Here is a 16,787-nt window from a genome sequence, read left to right on the forward strand (position 1 = left end):
AACGTTTATCCCAAAGAAATGAAGTCTTGTTTTCGTACAAAAGCCTGTACACACATACTTACAGCAGATTTACTGATATAGTCAAAACTGGATAAAACCCAGATGTCCTTCAAGAGGTGGATGACCAAACAAATTGTGATACATGCACATGAGGGAGGGCATACCACTCAGCAAGGAAATGTAACAACTTGGTGAATCTCAGGATTTATGCTGAGTGGGAGGAAAAAAAAATACAAAAAGGTTTCATGCTGTATATTTCCATTTGGACAACATTTATGAAATTGTGAATTTGTAGAAATGCTGACTAGAATAGTGGTTGCCAGGGGTGAGGTGGGGATAGGGTAGAATAGGGAGAGGAAAGTGAATGTTACTATAAAAAGGCAACAGGAGGGAAGCCTGTGATGATGGGAATGTTCTGTGCTTTGACAGAACCACAGTCAACATTCTGGTTGTGGAATTGCCCTCAAGTTTTGCAACATGGTACTGTTGGGAGAAATTGGGCAAAGGGTGCACTGGATCTGTCTTTATTATTTTTTCACAGCTAAATGAAAATGTACAATTATCTCAAATAAAGTTAATTAAATAGAAGAGGGCACTCATCCTCCTTCCTCACAGCAGAGAGGCGAGGGCAATCAGAAGTAGCCATGCCCCAGGTGGTTCCTGGAGCGCATGGAGACCAGCCCTTGTCTTTTGGGTTATTCTATCCCAGCATTCAAGTCTGGAGTAGAAAAATTGAATTGAGCAATTGTTTTTTCTGACTTGCTTTTATTATAGGCAGACTTACAAAGAAGTCAACCTTAGTTTGCAAAATGTAGAAATGTGACATGGGCTGAGCAGAGAATGTCATCCAATTTTTGGCAAATACAGAAATGAAACTTGACTTTTGAATTGTGGCCAACAAATGATCATAAAACACGCAGCTGCTCCCTGGCCAGTCTGGATGTGTTAGCATCCGGTCTCTCCCTATTAGTGTGCTGACAGTGTGGCTAGAATGGGCTCTCTGGTGTAGGCCACTGAGCATGCCTTCTTGGTTTGGAATCATCCCAAATTATCTGGACTTCAACTTCTTAATCTGGGTCAAACAGGAAAAAAAAAAATTGTTTTTGTCATGACTTTAGCTGTCATATGATTTTATGGAGATTATTTTCATCAGGACAGAATGAATTGTTTGTTTTCATGTTTCCAATATGCAAATTTACCTCAAATCAAGAAAGAGAGTTAAAATTATATTGCTTTCTCTATTTTTAGTCATGGTTCATCAGAATGTATTAAGATTCAGAACCAAAGATTATATGAAATTGGAGGAAATATAGGTAAGCATTCTTTAATAATTTCTGCTTCTAAATTCTCTGACTATCCTAAAAGAAATATTGTTATTATAAAGGTATATTTTATATGTTATGTCTATTTATTTTGGATAGGAAGTCAAAATCAGTTTTCATTTTTTTAATCATATGTAAAAAACAGGTGCATGACCTGTCTACAATATTCTAAAATTTAAGTGAGACTATTTTAGTGTGGATGTGGAACAGACTTAGGTCTAGTCTCTCTTGAGGTTCATGCAAAACAAAGGGCACTGAGAACTGAGAGAAGCATGACACCCTTTTTCTTCAGTTTTCCCATTTTAGCTCAGAGCCCAGGATCTTTCACTTACTGATTTCCCTGACAGGACTGGATCCAAAGAAAATCCCTTCTCCTTGTGCCTTTGTCCATGTCCTCTGAGCTCCACGCACCTGTCTGTGCCCTGACTTGTGGCCTGTGTGCCTCCTCTCTGGCTTCCCTGAGGGGGTCCTGTCTAGTCAGGGCCTTATTCCAGTCAGCCTTGGTTCTATCCTGCATCTTCCACTTTTCCTTCCCGATGGCATCGTTTCTGTTGGAATAAAAAAATTGTCGGTCATTTCTCTCGCCTCTATGGAATTCTCTCTTGACCCCCCCTAGGGTCCACTCCCATTTCTCTGTTCCACGTACAGTGAACCCCTTCCATCAGTCAGTCCTCTGCACTCCTATTTCTTCTGTTTTCTCTTGAAACCACTCCTGTCAAGCCTCCCCCCACCTCCCCTGCACTTCTCCCAAATCGCCCTCTTGTCAAGGCCACCAGAGAACTCTTAGGCCGTGAGATCCTGTCGTCCCTTCCGTCTTTTGGACTGCCCAAAGTCTTCTTTCTCTTTGACAAACACTTTCTCTTTATTTCTAGGACAGTTTAAGCTTCTGACTTCCTTAGAATCCTCAGCACTCTCACACAGTACTCTCAGCCCACCTCATGGCTTTAAATACACCTGAGGGCTGATTCATCTGACCAGTGTCTCCTTGACCCCCTCACTTTGCCTGGCGCTCTGTCCTTGCTGTGGCTTTACCCAGGATGCCCTGCTTCAGATATCCTCCTCCCCCTCTTGCCTCTTCCGTGTCTAGGCTGATGACTCTTCTAGTGAGGTCTTCCTGGCTCCTGTACCCTCTCCCTGCCTGCCTTGCTTTGTTTTCCTCTAATATTCTTATCACCACTGGATTGACTTTATATTTTACATGTTTATCTGCTACATAAGCACCCAAGGGCAAGTGTTTGTGAACATCCAGTGCATTGCCCCAGCCTTAGAATAGTGCCCAGCACTCTACTCCTCTCTTGCTTTTGGGCATAACTTCCACAAAGCAACAAAATGTCCAGTTCCTAAAATAAGCTTGCCTTGAATCTTCTCCGCCCTTCTCAAGTTACTGTCTGTAAAAGCCTTAGAGGATATATATTAGCATATAAATGATCAGCTTATACCTGAAAGGAGTTCTTGCCTTGTTTTTCTAATGGATGTGTTGAAGCTAGAGAAAGTGTGCCTCTGGAGGGTATGTCTGTTTCTCCACAATTTATATGAGATCCTTTTGAATTATTTCAGTCGTAGAAATGGAGGGAGGGAGGGAAGAGGAGGGGGAGCATGCTAAGAAACTTCGAAATATATACACTTTGGGCTGAGAACTATTGGCCTGATTTGAACCTTACTCACATATGAATGTGCATGCATGTACACAGGTAGAAGGTGCCCTCTTGAAAACATTCTTTGAATTTCTCTTTATCTTTAGGACAGCATTGCTTGGATCCAGATGCATATATTTTGGATGTATATCACATAAATCCTCATGCAGAATGGGTGATTAAGCCCCAAGCGAGTCTTTGAAATTGGCTGCTATCCTGTGTTCTATGCCAAGAAGATCCTACATTTTGTGGGGGAAAATAAGATTGCCTTGACATGTTTGTTCCCATAACCCTGTTGTGTTTCTCAAGGAGTGGTATCTCCAGCTTTGTCCGCTTGAACTATGGAAGAGGAGCTGGTTCACCACTTAAGCTGTCCTTCATCACGTTTCCTTGATAAAAGGAAAGCAGATATGATGCTTCCAGAAGAAAGGTCAATGGAGAATACAGAACTCTAATCATTTCTAGTATTCAACTTTGCAGCAGAAATGAACTTGGTCCTGTACCTGGGGATCAGCAACACTTCTTGATGTAGCCAATGCTACCAAGCATAAGAAGTGAAAAAGACCCTTTTTTATATTTGTGTTTATACTTATATTGACCTCTTTTAAGCGAGAATGCCAGAAATAGCCTTACTTTTCTGCCCTACAAAATAATCTAGATCTACTTTCCAAAGAGAATCGGTTTATAAAGTGACACATTTTATCAATGCTCTGACTTGTCTCTGAATTGGGGGAGGAGGAACTTTGGTCTAAAGAAAACTGTGGTGTTAAGTATGTTGTGCCATGCTACGTGATAACCCTTAACTTCCTGGTGCAAATGAACAATTCTCTGTTACTGAATATTGAAATTTGATATTTTTTTGTCTTTTTTATTTCTGGTACTGGGGCTTGAATTCAGGACCTCACATGTTGTTAGGTATTTGCTCTACAACTGAGCTACACCCCCACCCCCTTTTTAGAATTTTATCCTAAGACAGGGTCCTGCTCAGTTGCCCAGGCTGGCCTCTAACTTGCCATCCTCCTGCCTCAGCCTCCTGAATAACTGAGATTATAGGAGTGTGCCACTGCACCTGGCTCCAAAATATTTTGTAGTTTATTGTCTTATGAGCACAGATCCCCATTGTACAGCTCAACTTGACAGAGTGTCTTCTGCTCTACAAGAGCATAAAACAAAAGCCTTTGTTTTTGTCAGCAGGCACAGAGTCTTTTCTCATCATGGTTATGGTGCTCAATGAAATCCTCTCATATGCCAGGCAACAATTTCCTTTTTTGATCAAACAACCTAAAAACACAGACCTGCCTTTATCCAAGAGTGCTGAAAAATACTGTTAGAACCAAGTTTTATAAGCTGCAAAAGACTTTTATTTATTAATCATAGACATGGCTAAGCACTGTGGGTTATCACCGGGCCATAGAATCGGGTGATCAGATGGTGCGCTGAGAACTCCCTCGCTATCAAGATCTTACAGAGCCATTTTCCAGACTCGAGATTGGCCAGAACACCCAGTCCTCGTGTTTCTAATTTAGAACAAATCTGAAATGTGCTGAGGGATTGGATAGTGCTGCCTTTCATCTTGAGATTGCAGATAGGGTCCTCCTAGGGATAAGCCTGAAATGGGGACAGAGTTCTCATTTATCCCAGTCATATACTCCAACTCGGAATTCAGATTGAGGTTTTGATGGATTTGTATCAGATTAAATAAGATTTAAGGCCCAAGCCACATTCTCATGATTCAAAGCTGAATCACAAATACAGAAAAACGTTTGTTATTTATTTATCAAGTCTCAAAACATAATGTGGTAACATTCAAAGTGCATATATGGAAGAAATCTTTTATATGCTACATTATGCCTTGACGTCTACGCAAAACATTATTTATACTCAGCTTGTAGATAATTGCATTTCTAACCTGTAGAATTTTGTTATGCTTTTATAGGAGAAACAATGATCCATTCATTTGACTTGTTTGAAAATTTTTATTTTCTTTACCCGAAAACCATTAGAAACTAAACTGTATATGTGGTTTCTATTCATTCCTACATTTCACAAGTTTTCAATGTATGGCTAATGGTGAGTTTACATAACAAATTTCCAGAGTCTGGAAAAATAATTTTATCATTTTTGCAATTCAAATAACAAAAGTAAACGTTTCACCTTAGGTAATTGCCAAATCCGAAGACATCAGATAGAAGTAATTTATGCCCACACATGAAGGAAACTTCCAGTAGCTTCCCTACACATCTATAGATACCTGAAAACTATATTCATTATATTTCCTCTCATTAGAACAGTTAAATTCTGTTGTGTTTATATAGAGAATTCACAAATTTATTCATTTAATGTCATTTTGAAGTTTTCATGTCTTTTGACTGAAAGCACATTAGGTCTCACACAGAGATTCTAAATGTGTTCAGATTTATCCCATCCTTAAATTCAAAAATGCCTGTCATCTTAAGCATTGAAAAATCTTTTGCCTTAGCAAAAGTTGTTTTTATAAAATTCAGTAAGCAGTGTGTAAAAATGAATAGTCAAACAAAAGGAAAGTCAGATGACTGGCTTGTAAATACCGTTCTGACCCTCACCCCATCCCAAATGCTCGTGGTACACAGTAAGGAAATAATAATGTCCAGGAAAGTAATTACAGGAAGTTAATGTTTAGGAGCACTCATTCTTAGATCTGGCTCATTATTTCCTTCATTCTGTAAAAGTTCACATGGGAACATGATCTTTGAACAAACTGGAATGTCAGTTCTTTACGATGTATATACAGTATAAACTACCTCACTTGCTTTTCTTGGGGAAAAAACTAATAGACTTTAACAATTTTTGTTACAAACTGTCTTAGTCATATTATTTAAGTCACTTCAGTTAGCTTTCAATGTGCATTTATTAATATGCATTTAATGATGTAAAATATTTTTAGTAAAGTTTAAAACCAAACTACTCTGTAACTGTGACCTGTGGTATACTCTGAGATCATCCATGGTCCCTCACTGATTGTCTTGTGTTTCTAATCATGTGGAAATGCAGGTTTTCAGAAGCAGGAATGTCCATCTTTTCTTTCAGACATTTGCAGCTGTTGTCCGCATAGTTCATTTGGCTGAAAAGTAACATGAAAATAAAATGTCTCTTCATTTTTTCACATAGATATTACTTGCCTAAATAGTCAATATATTATGAGATTAAAGAGTTCCCTGACAGACATATTTTTCAACTGTTTTCCATAAATATGTCACACTAAAAAATAAAATAACATGGGTTTAAAGCATTCCTTTCAAGAATTTCAACATTTTTATATACACATACCTAATTTAAAAAATAACAAACATCTTTTCTTTCAGGGACTTTCCAACTATTTTCTCAAATTGTGTAAATTGAGAAATCTTATGTTGCTGGAAAATGCCAATGTATGTTTCTTCCCATCTCAAAAGTTCATATTGACTCTTGTCTCTTCAGTTTTCATTGTCGTGTAGCATGAGTATGTTGCATTTTAACCCCTAAAAATAAAGAAAAAAAACAAAAATATTCTCACAAAAATTCTTTGTTTGACTAGTCTGAGGACACAGTGGGGCCACTGAAAGAACAGGAGTTTTAAAGTCAGAAGTTTTGTGTCTGAGCCAATCTCTCCCAGGAACAAGATGATCTTGTGCAAAAGCTGCTTGGCATCATAGGAATGGTGGTGGGTTAAAGGTAAAGGTTCACTTGAAGGAGCAGCCGTTTCCTAAATTTGTTCGTTAGTGCTTTGTCTATGCAGGTTTTTAACAAATGATTTAAATATAATGATTTGTAAACACATTATTTATACACATACATGCATATACAATCTTTTCCATAAATACAGAAAAGATTTTTGACAAAATTTAAAACAAATTTGTGAATTTTAATTCAGCTGTTTATTATTATGTATCCTGTCTAAGAAGCAAAACATAGAAAATATAAGGCACAAAGATTAGAAAACTCTAAAATGGTCTACATTTTTAAATGGTATAATTAATTATATTATTTGTATAGAAAACCCTAAGGCATCTTCAACTATTCATATTAATGAAATAATTTATCAAGGTCATGGTACATATGATCACTGTATAAAAATCAATTTGCTTTTATGTTAGCAAAAAACAATTGGGAAATACGTTTTTAAACTTCCATTTACTACAGTATCAAAACTTGTAAAATATCTACAACTATATTTAACAAAGTATTTGTAAAATATATATGCTAAACCACAAATGTTTCTCTAGGAGAATAAAATATCAGTAAACAAATATATGAATTATAACATGTTTCTGGATGAAAAAGAATTGGCAGGATATTAAGTCCCCACAAGCAGATCTATTGATTCAGTACAATCCCAATCATCAAGTAGGTTTTTATTGGTAAAAATTGACAAACTAATTATGAAATGAATATAAAGATACAAAGGATCTAGAATATCTAATCTTACCAAAAAGGAGCCACATTCTTAGAATGAATTATTTTAAAGTTTACTGCAAAATTATAGCTATTAAAACACTGATTCAGAATAAATTGCCATGAGATCATCAGTGAAACAGAATCTCACAGATATAGGCGTCCATTTGATTTTCAACACAGCAACCCAGTAGGGAAACAAACTTCAACAGATAGTCCTAGAACAACTGGATAGCCATACAGAAAGAGTCAGGCAGGCAGGAACGCAGAAAGGACAGGAGTGGACCCCTTCCCATAACACACAAAAATTCATCCAGAATGAGTCATAGAATCCAAATCCATAAGACTTTCATTTAAAAAAAAAAATAAGGTAGCTTTGAAGCTAGAAGTAGGCAAAGATTTCTTAGGAACAAAATGCAACACATGTACAAGACGAATAAATGAGCCTTCAACAAAATTTAAAACCACTGCTATCCAAAAAAGAGCATGAAGAAATCAATAAGCAAACCACAGCTTGGGAAAAGTATTTTTGTAAAGCATGTTTAGCCAAGGGCTGGGATCTAGGACATGTAAAGAACTCATTAATAAAAAGGCAAACAGCCCAATTTTCAAAAAATGAGTGTAACGCTTAGGAACAGACCCTTCTTAAAAGAGATACAACAACCATGTGAAAAAGTATGCAATATATTGAGTCACTAGGAAAATGCATGCTGAAACATGTGATGCCACTGTATCCGCTCACAAAGAGTTTAAGTTAAAAAGCCCAATCATGACACGCATGGAAGAAGCTGAGCTCTTAGACATTGTCAATGGCAGCATAGCATGAGAGAGGCCAATACTGAATGATCACATTGTACCCTGTAAGTATGTGCCATCACTATATGTCAGTTAAGAAAAATCATTAACATTAAAAAAGAATAAATGGATAGAGACAAGAACATGAAATTCAGATTTCAGAAATAGAATGCAGACTGAAAGAAACCAGGCCAAAAAGACTACCTCTGTACAGTATCGTTCCATTTATATGAAATTCTGGGACAAGCAGAACTGAACCACGGAGGGAGGTCATGAAAATCTCTCTGCATACAGTGGGAATGGGGAATGACTGAAATGGGCACAAGGGCCCTCTCTAGGGAATGGCAACATTCTACATCTGCCCTGTCCAACACTGGACCACCAGCCCCAAGTCCTACTGAGCATTTGAAACGTGACCAGCCTGAAAGCAGATGAGTTCTAAGTGTTAAATATACACCAGGTTTTGAAGCCTTCATGGGGAAGAAAAAAATGTAAAATGTCTCATTAAAACATTTTACTATTGGCTACATGTTGAATGCTAATTTTTTTTTTTTTTTTTTTTTGCTTAGCTAATACATTAGTTAAATAAAATTCATCAGTTTCCTTTTACTTGGCTACTAGAAGATTTAACATTATATTTGTGGCTCACATTATATTTTCATAGAACAGTATTATTCGATATTTTAGTAGGATTTTAGATGTATGCTTTTATCAAAACTCAATGAGTGTTTAATTAAGATTTATGCATTTCCTTATGTGTAAATGTCACTTCTGAGGAAAAAATCTGCAAATAATATATAAATATTGAACTTCAGGCAATGAATAGTATGCATGCTGTGATTTTCAATAAATCTTACAGCTGTCTGCAATTTATTTTGCAACTTTCCTAGGTAACAAACATATGGGTACTCTCATATATGAACTTGTACCTAAGGATAATTCATTTAAATGATTGCCTTTCCACCTTGTAACATAATTTTTTAGCACTGTGGAGCTGCAGGCCTGTCCTGGGGCATAACTGATGACCTTAGATATCAGGGGCTTTTCTTTGTCTTACTCCATACCATACAGAGCACCAATCCAATCACATAGCAATTTTCATAGAGAAGTCCCCAAATCAATAATACCATATCATTATTAATAGTGAATTCACAAATTTAAAATCTGAGGCTTAACAAGATTGTGGATGCTATTTTTCTGGTTTCATAATTCTTTCAATGCTTTGCTTTAGAGGGCACCAGTTGCACAACCAGCATCTTAGAAATAATTACCATGTGATCGAGTTCTAAGAGGTAATGCAAACAGAGACATGGCCAGATTCTTTTGACTTGAAGTTTTTTAAAGTTTTATTTTATTCTTGCTTGGTACATAAAAATCATACATATTTATGAGATGCGGTATAATGTTTCAATACATGTTTACACTGTGTAACGATCTAATCAGGGCAATTAGCATAGTCATCACTATAAACATCATTTCTTTGCAGTGAAAATATTCAAAATCCTCTTTTTCAGATATTTTGAAATATACATCATTGTTAGCTATTGTCACTCTCCCATACCCTCTTTGCTTTAGAGGGCAGCAGTTCCACAACCAATATCTTAGAAATAAACAACACCAGAACTTACTCTTCCTATGTACCTGTAACTTAGTAAGTGGACCAGCCTCCCTCCCACCCTCTAGGACCACAATTCTGTTCTCAAATCCTGAGAGATCAACCATTTCAGATTCTACATGTGAATGAGAGCACTTTTAAACATTTAGACTGTCACTTTTTTTTTTTTTTTTTTTTTTTTTGCTACTGTGGATTGAACCCAGGGGCATTCTACCAGTGAACTACATCCCCAGCCCTTTTAATTTTTTGAATTAGGATCTTGCCAAGTTGCTGAGGATCTCACCAGGCTGCTGAGGCTGGCTTTGAATTTGTGATCCTCTGGCTCCAAAGTCACTGGGATTTTAGGCGAGTGCCATTGTGCCCAGCTATTGAGACCATCACCTTCTGCCTCCTCAATAACTCCATCTTTAATTATAGATACTTTAGGGTATTGATTTAACATTCGAGTGGCCTTCTTATAAGTTTCACTTCCCTGGACTTCCTTTTCCCTAAACTCCCCCCACCCCCATTAGTGACCTACCCCATGGTCCCATAACCCTAAGCTAATGCCATGCTATTCCCACCCACCTAGCTCTGATGCAAGCACCCAAGCCCATCCTGTAGCACCACAGCTACAACTCCAAACCCCCACTCCCCAAAAGCTCAACACCCGAGCATCTCAAGCCTCTCTCTCCTATATAGAGAGAGACTTTCTCAACTTCGAAAAATAAACTTTCGTGTGGATCTCTGCCTGGTCTCTGTCCTTCATTTCTCGCTCCCCCGTCTCTTGCGTGTTAGGTGCAGGGCAGGCTGATGAATGTTAGCTGCAGGGTAACCTGGGCCCTCAAACCCCGCTCTCTCTGGTTCTTTATCGCCTGTTTGCCTCAAGTCCGAATGCTCAACCCCCTGCTCAAGGCTGAACGCTTCACCCCCCTGCTCAAGGCTGAACAGTCAACCTCCCGCTCAAGGCTGAACACTTAACCCCCCTTATGCCAACAAGGCAGCTTGCAAACCCAGAGACCCTGTTAGATTTAGGCAGCGCAGCAGAAGGGCTATAAAAACCTCCTCCTGCTGGGCTCCCTCTCTCTCTTTTCTCCTCTTTCTCGCTGCTGCAATTAAGATCTCTTGGTCGCTCCAAGTGTCATCACTTTGCTTTCATCTGGTGCCAAAACCCAGGAAGAGGGTGAAAACCCACTTTTGGGTCCCTTTTCCTTTGGAAGTGCCACTCACCGGACAACCTGAACCCATTTTCTCAACGGCCAGAACTGCATCCACTACCGGCCTTCGATTGGTGAGTTTCCCCTTCCTGGAGTCCTAGACCCAATGGTGGTGTCAGGAGGATTTGACCGTTGATGGTCCGGCAGACCTCTTTGCCCACCTGCGGGGAGGAAAGCACCCCACCTCAGCCTTCAAGGCCACCGTGGTCCTCAGGGACTCCCGCCTCTGGCAGATTTGACTCTTGGGTTCAAAATTATTTCCCTTCCCCTTCCCCAGCATAGACTTTATAGGTCATTCTCAAAGGACTGTGTAACCTTAGGGGACACATAACGGAACCGAAGATCACACCCCACCCAGACCTTCATGGGCACGGTGGCCCTCATAAAGTCCTCTCACCTTTAAGACTCGGCCACTAGAGATACGCTTACCCTCCCCTTCCTCTCTCCTCTCTCCTGCCCTGGGAGACTCCAGCCCCTCCAGAAGGGGTCCTGAAAAGCCTTGGCCAAGGTCTCCCATGGCTCTGGCCCCTTCCAGGTCGGGAGCCTCGACTGTCAGGATTCAGTGATGACCAATCTCTGCAGCTCAAATCTACCACTAGGCACTGTCTGATTTTGGGCTCTAGTGGGGATGCCCCTTTTGCCAATAAATCAGTTCCTTCCGTCTCCCTTATACTGCATTTGCGACCTGGGTAATGCGTCCTCTCTCTGGTCGACTCTCCCTTACAATGCCTTTTAGACAACCTCAAGACCCTCTCCTTGGCACCAGATATCAAACTCCCAAAATGATCAAATATAGCACCCAGGCTTGGCCCACTTATCCCTTAGACAACCAAAGCAAATGGCCCCCATTTGGGTCTTTAGACCCCCTCTATTCTAAGGGATCTTTACAACTACTGTGAGGGTTCGAAAAAATGGGTAGAAATCTCTTATTTTCAAGCTTTCTTCTTACTCTGATCCAATCCTGCTCTCTGCACCTCTTGCAAACCTCTACAAATTCTTCTAGCTTACACACCAACCCCCCCGCCCCAACCACGGATCCCCAACCTTCTCCTCCTCGGGACTCATCCAGTGCTCTTGACCCTGCTGATGAACCCCCACCCTATAGCCTCGTTCGAATAGGTCCTCACCCTCACCCTCTGCCCCAGCCCCTCCACCGTCACTCCTGCCTCAACAACCTGCTTTCTCCCTTCCAATTACTAGATCAAAAACCCAAACCACCACCCTTCCTCACATCATTGCCCCTTTGCATGAGGTAGCAGGTACTGAAGGTATTGTCAGAGTACATGTCCCCTGCTCTATGGCTGACCTTTCCCAAATTGAAAAACAACTAGGCTTATATACTACCAACCAGTCCTATATGCCAAAGAATTCCAATATTTAACACAGGCCTACAGCCTCACCTTCCATGATGTCTATATGATCCTCTCCAATACTTTACTTCCTGAGGAGTGGAGACAGGTTTGGGAACAGGCTTGCACTCATGCAGGTGAGATCCATCAGACCAATCCGGCACATCCCATTGGGCCCCAAGCAGTCCCAGACCAAGATCCCCTCTGGGATTACAATACCAGCAATGGCATCACAAACCGAGATCATTTCACCACTTGACTGCCCAGAAAGCAGTCAGTTTTGAAAAACTTCAGGAAATTATCCAAGATAAACATGAGAACCTATCAGCCTTTCTGGACTAACTAAGGCTCTCCTGCAGTACACTAATTTGGACCCAGAAACCCCTGACGGCCGACAGTTATTGATGACTTATTTCTTTGTCCAAAGTTTTCCTGATATTCAAATCAAACTTAAAAAATTAGATCGTGGCCCCCTCACTCCCCAGAACTAGATTCTTGCTACTGCTTTCAAGGTCTATCATAACTGAGATAAAAAGGCTAATCGCCTAAAGTGCCAAATGCTGGCTCAGGCCCTCCGTGGGCCTTCCCCAAACTCATCTCCTATGTCTCGAGACCATCCCCCGAGGTCAGAACCTCCTGGGGTCTGCTTTAAGTGTGGACAAGAAGGACACTGGAGCAGGGCTTCCTCAATCCAAGGCCACCTACCAGACCCTGCCCAAAATGTTCCATGATGGGCCACTGGGCTTCAGACTATCCCAGTACCTGAAAGGGTGCATGGCCAGGCCCTAGCCCCCATAACCTCGTGGGACTGGCCATCGATGATTGATGGGGCCTCAAGACTCCTGTCCCAACAAGTCCAATCACCATTTGGAACCCAGGGTCCAAATGACCTTTGATGGTCACAAAATCCTTTTTTAATAGACACGGGAGTAACATTCTCAGTCTTACAGGAGTTTTGGAGACCCTTACTTCCCTCTCAGTCCCCTGTTGTTGGAGTAGGTGGACAAACAATATCTCCCAGAACCACCCCATCCCTATGCTGCTTACTTTCAGGCCACCATTCTCACACTCCTTCCTGGCGATGCCCCAATGCCCCATCCCCCTTTTGGGCAGAGATATTCTTTCTAAGTTTAAGGCCATGATTCCCTTTCCACTGTCTTCACCATCCTCCCTCCCCTTCAATAATAGCCATGGCCTCCCTACAGGCTGCATCAAACCATTTCCTTCCACTTCCACAAGATCAAGTAAACCCATTAGTCTGGGACACCAAGACTCCATCCTTGGCTCCATGCCGCCCAGTTGAGATCCACTTAAAAACATCCAGCACATTCCAAACAAGCCTCAATGTCCCCTACCAATGTCCAGTCAAAAGGGACTACAACCCAACATTTCCAGCCTTCTCAAAAAGGGTTTTCTTAGACCCACACATTCACCATATAATATTCCCATTCTTGCAGTCAAGAAACCCAATGGGACCTAGTGCTTGGTCCAGGATCTTCATCTCGTGATCGAGGCAGTCAAACCCATCCACCCACTAGTCCCAAACCCATATACTCTCCTGTCCCTTATTCCAGCCTCAACTTCCTATTTTTCTGTTACAGACTTAAAGGATGCCTTTTTCACTATTCCTTTGGCCCCAATTTCCCAAGACCTCTTTGCCTTTAACTGGACAGATCCAGATACTCAACAATCTCAGCAATTAACATGGACTGTTCTCCCTCAAGGCTTTAGAGACAGCCCACACATCTTTGGTCAGCCATAATCTGCTGATCTAAAGGGCCTCAACCTCTCTCTTTCAACTCTTCCAATATGTAGATGACTTACTCCTCTGCAGTCCCTCCCTCAATATTTCCAAGACTGATACCAACACACTTCTTAACTTTCTGGCTGACAAGGGTTACCGAGTGTCTCCCCAAAAGATACAGTTATCACAACCCCAGATCTCCTACCTTGGAGTCCGACTCTCCCAAGATTCCAAGGCAATCACTCTAGATCGAAAGGCTCTAATTCATGACTACCCCATCCCCAAACTAAAGAGGAAATCCTATCCCTCCTGAGTCTAGCAGGATATTTTAGGACTTGATTCCCAACTTCTCACTCCTGGCCAAACCATTATATGAAATGGCCAAGGGGGACAAACAGGAGCCCTTCCCTCATCACCTAAATCTCATTTTCTCTCCATACAACAAGCCCTCCTCGAAGCACCAGCCCTACATCTCCCGGACATCCAACAAACCTTTATTCTTTATGTTCATGAAAAAACAGGCTTAGCCCTTGGAGCATTAGGTCAGAATAAAGGGCCCACCCTCCCTCCTGTTGCTTACCTTTCCAAACAACTGGATCCCACTGTTAGGGGGCGGGCTCCATGCCTGCGTGCTACAGCTGCAGCACACATTTTACTACAGGAGACAAAAAAACTGACTTTTGGAGCACAAACTATTATCATTTCCCCTCATTCTCTAGAGGATCTTCTCACATACAGAGGCTTACAGACCCTTCCCCCTTGCCGCATCCTCTCCCCTCTGGTCTCATTCCTCCACGATCCCTCCATTTCCTTTAAGGCCTGCTCAGCCTTAAACCCAGCCACTCTTCTTCCAAGACTAAAGCACCTTCCTCCCACCACTGCCTTGAAATACTAGAAAACCTTACGCCCTGCCCCACTCGTATCCACGAAGGGCCTTTGACTGACGCCACTTACACCTGGTTTACTGACGGCAGCACCTTCCCACTCGATGGCCATCACTGTGCAGGATATGCTATTATCTCCCTGACTGACCCCACTTGGCACAAAATTTTCTACAATGGAGGCAAAATCCCTGCCTCCGCACACCACCAACCAGCAAGCTGAATTAATAGCTGTCACTAGGGCATTCCACCTGACAGCTGACCATCCCCTAAATTTATCCACAGACTCTAAATCTGTCACATGATCCTCTCCCATTCTGCCATATGGAAAGAGAGAGGACTCCTTACCACTGGGGGCTCCGTAGTCACCAATGCTAAGCTCATCACTGATCTCCTCAGAGCCTCACTCCTTCCCACTGAAATCAGAATCACACACTGTGGCTCACACCAACATGACTCTTCACCTGTCACAAGAGTCAATTCAAGGGATGATCAGGAAGCCCGACTAGCAGCTCTTGCCCCATATTGTACCCTAGCACCTGTTATCCCCCAACCCAGATCCCCAGTGTCAGCCTGATCCTTGCTCTCACACCTCTATTCCATCTTTCACACTAACGCCCAAAGCCTAAAAGCTTTTACAAGCTCGTTTCTCACACTCAGCCCCAGGATATTCATTTTCTGCAACAGCTAACTTCTAACTGCTCCATCTGTAAAAGAACAAATCCTCAAACTCCTTTGAAACTTGGAACCTTGCCCACAAGTCAAGCACAGGGCCACACTCCAGCAGCCGACTGGCAGCTAGATTTTTACCAACATGCCAGCAGCCTGCAAACCTAATACCTACTAATTCTAGTAGATACTTTCTCAGGATGGGTTGAAGCCTTCCCCACTGCCAACAAGCAGCTACCACAGTCGCCTCTATCCTTGACTCTGAGATTATACCCAGATTTGGAATACCCAACCCACCTCTTTTCAGTCTGACAATGGACCCGAATTAATTTCTCAGATTACACAGCATATTACTAAAGCCCTTAACATCCCATGGCACCTACACATTCCTTATCACCCACAATCATCTGGAAAGGTGGAGCATACCAACCGAACAACAAAAGAAATTTTAACCAGACTTACCCTTGAGATTCACCTAGATTGGACCGAACTCCTTCCCCTTACTTTATTTCGACTCAGAGTATTACCAAGAAAACCCACCCTTCTCACTCCATTTGAGGTCATGTATGGCCATCCTGCCCTTCCCCCTGGTGTCGTAGCTTCTCCATGGACTCTACCAGAAAGTCTCTCTTTCCCTCTTCTCTCTTTTACCCACAGAGGTCCCATGCTTCTCTTCCCCTGATGCCAAGAGCCTGGGTATTCTTCTCTCCCCGATAACACCAAGGTTCTCCCTTGTCACCAAAATGGGAAGGCCCCTACAAGTTACCCTGTGTACCCCGAGCGCCACAAGGTTTCAGGAGTCTCCAACAAAGCTAACCCCCTGGATTCACATCCCCAGGTTAAAACCTGCATCAGCTCCTAAGCCTGAGTCTGCGGATCCCTCCCCCTCCCCTCCCCTCCCCCTCCCCCTCCCCCTCCCCTCCCCTCCCCCTCCCCCTCCCCCTCCCCTCCCCCTCCCCCTCCCCTTCCCCCTCTCCCTCTCCCTCTCCCTCTCCCTCTTCTTCACCGGCATATGCCTACAGCCTTTCTCCCACCAACCCACTGAAACTCCGTTTCACCAAGTCCCCCCAAAGCGATGAATAACTTCCAGATCCGGGTCCACCTCCCTCACCTCCTCTTAGCCTACACCTCCCTTTTCCATATTTCCTTCGGATCCTACATATGGAGAGTCA

General features: G+C 42.0%; 1 protein-coding gene across 4 annotated transcripts in view; it reads left to right on the forward strand.

The window, feature by feature from the left end:
• The window catches only part of Arhgap28 (Rho GTPase activating protein 28), a 182,531-nt gene extending 176,083 nt beyond the window's left edge, over positions 1–6,448 (forward strand). For 3 of the 4 annotated variants that reach the window (XM_076836561.1, XM_076836563.1, XM_076836562.1), the window contains exons 17-18: positions 1,249–1,313; positions 3,064–3,326. In XM_076836561.1, coding sequence (XP_076692676.1) covers positions 1,249–1,313; positions 3,064–3,158 — 160 coding nt within the window. In that variant the 3' untranslated portion in view covers positions 3,159–3,326. Of the gene's footprint in view, positions 1–1,248; positions 1,314–3,063 lie in introns of all 4 variants that reach the window. The other variant, XM_076836564.1, reaches the window with a different exon arrangement.
• Positions 6,449–16,787: the final 10,339 nt, after the last annotated feature.

The sequence above is a fragment of the Callospermophilus lateralis genome, chromosome 17, assembly GCF_048772815.1.
Source record: "Callospermophilus lateralis isolate mCalLat2 chromosome 17, mCalLat2.hap1, whole genome shotgun sequence".
In the NCBI taxonomy this organism is placed as follows: domain Eukaryota; kingdom Metazoa; phylum Chordata; class Mammalia; order Rodentia; family Sciuridae; genus Callospermophilus; species Callospermophilus lateralis.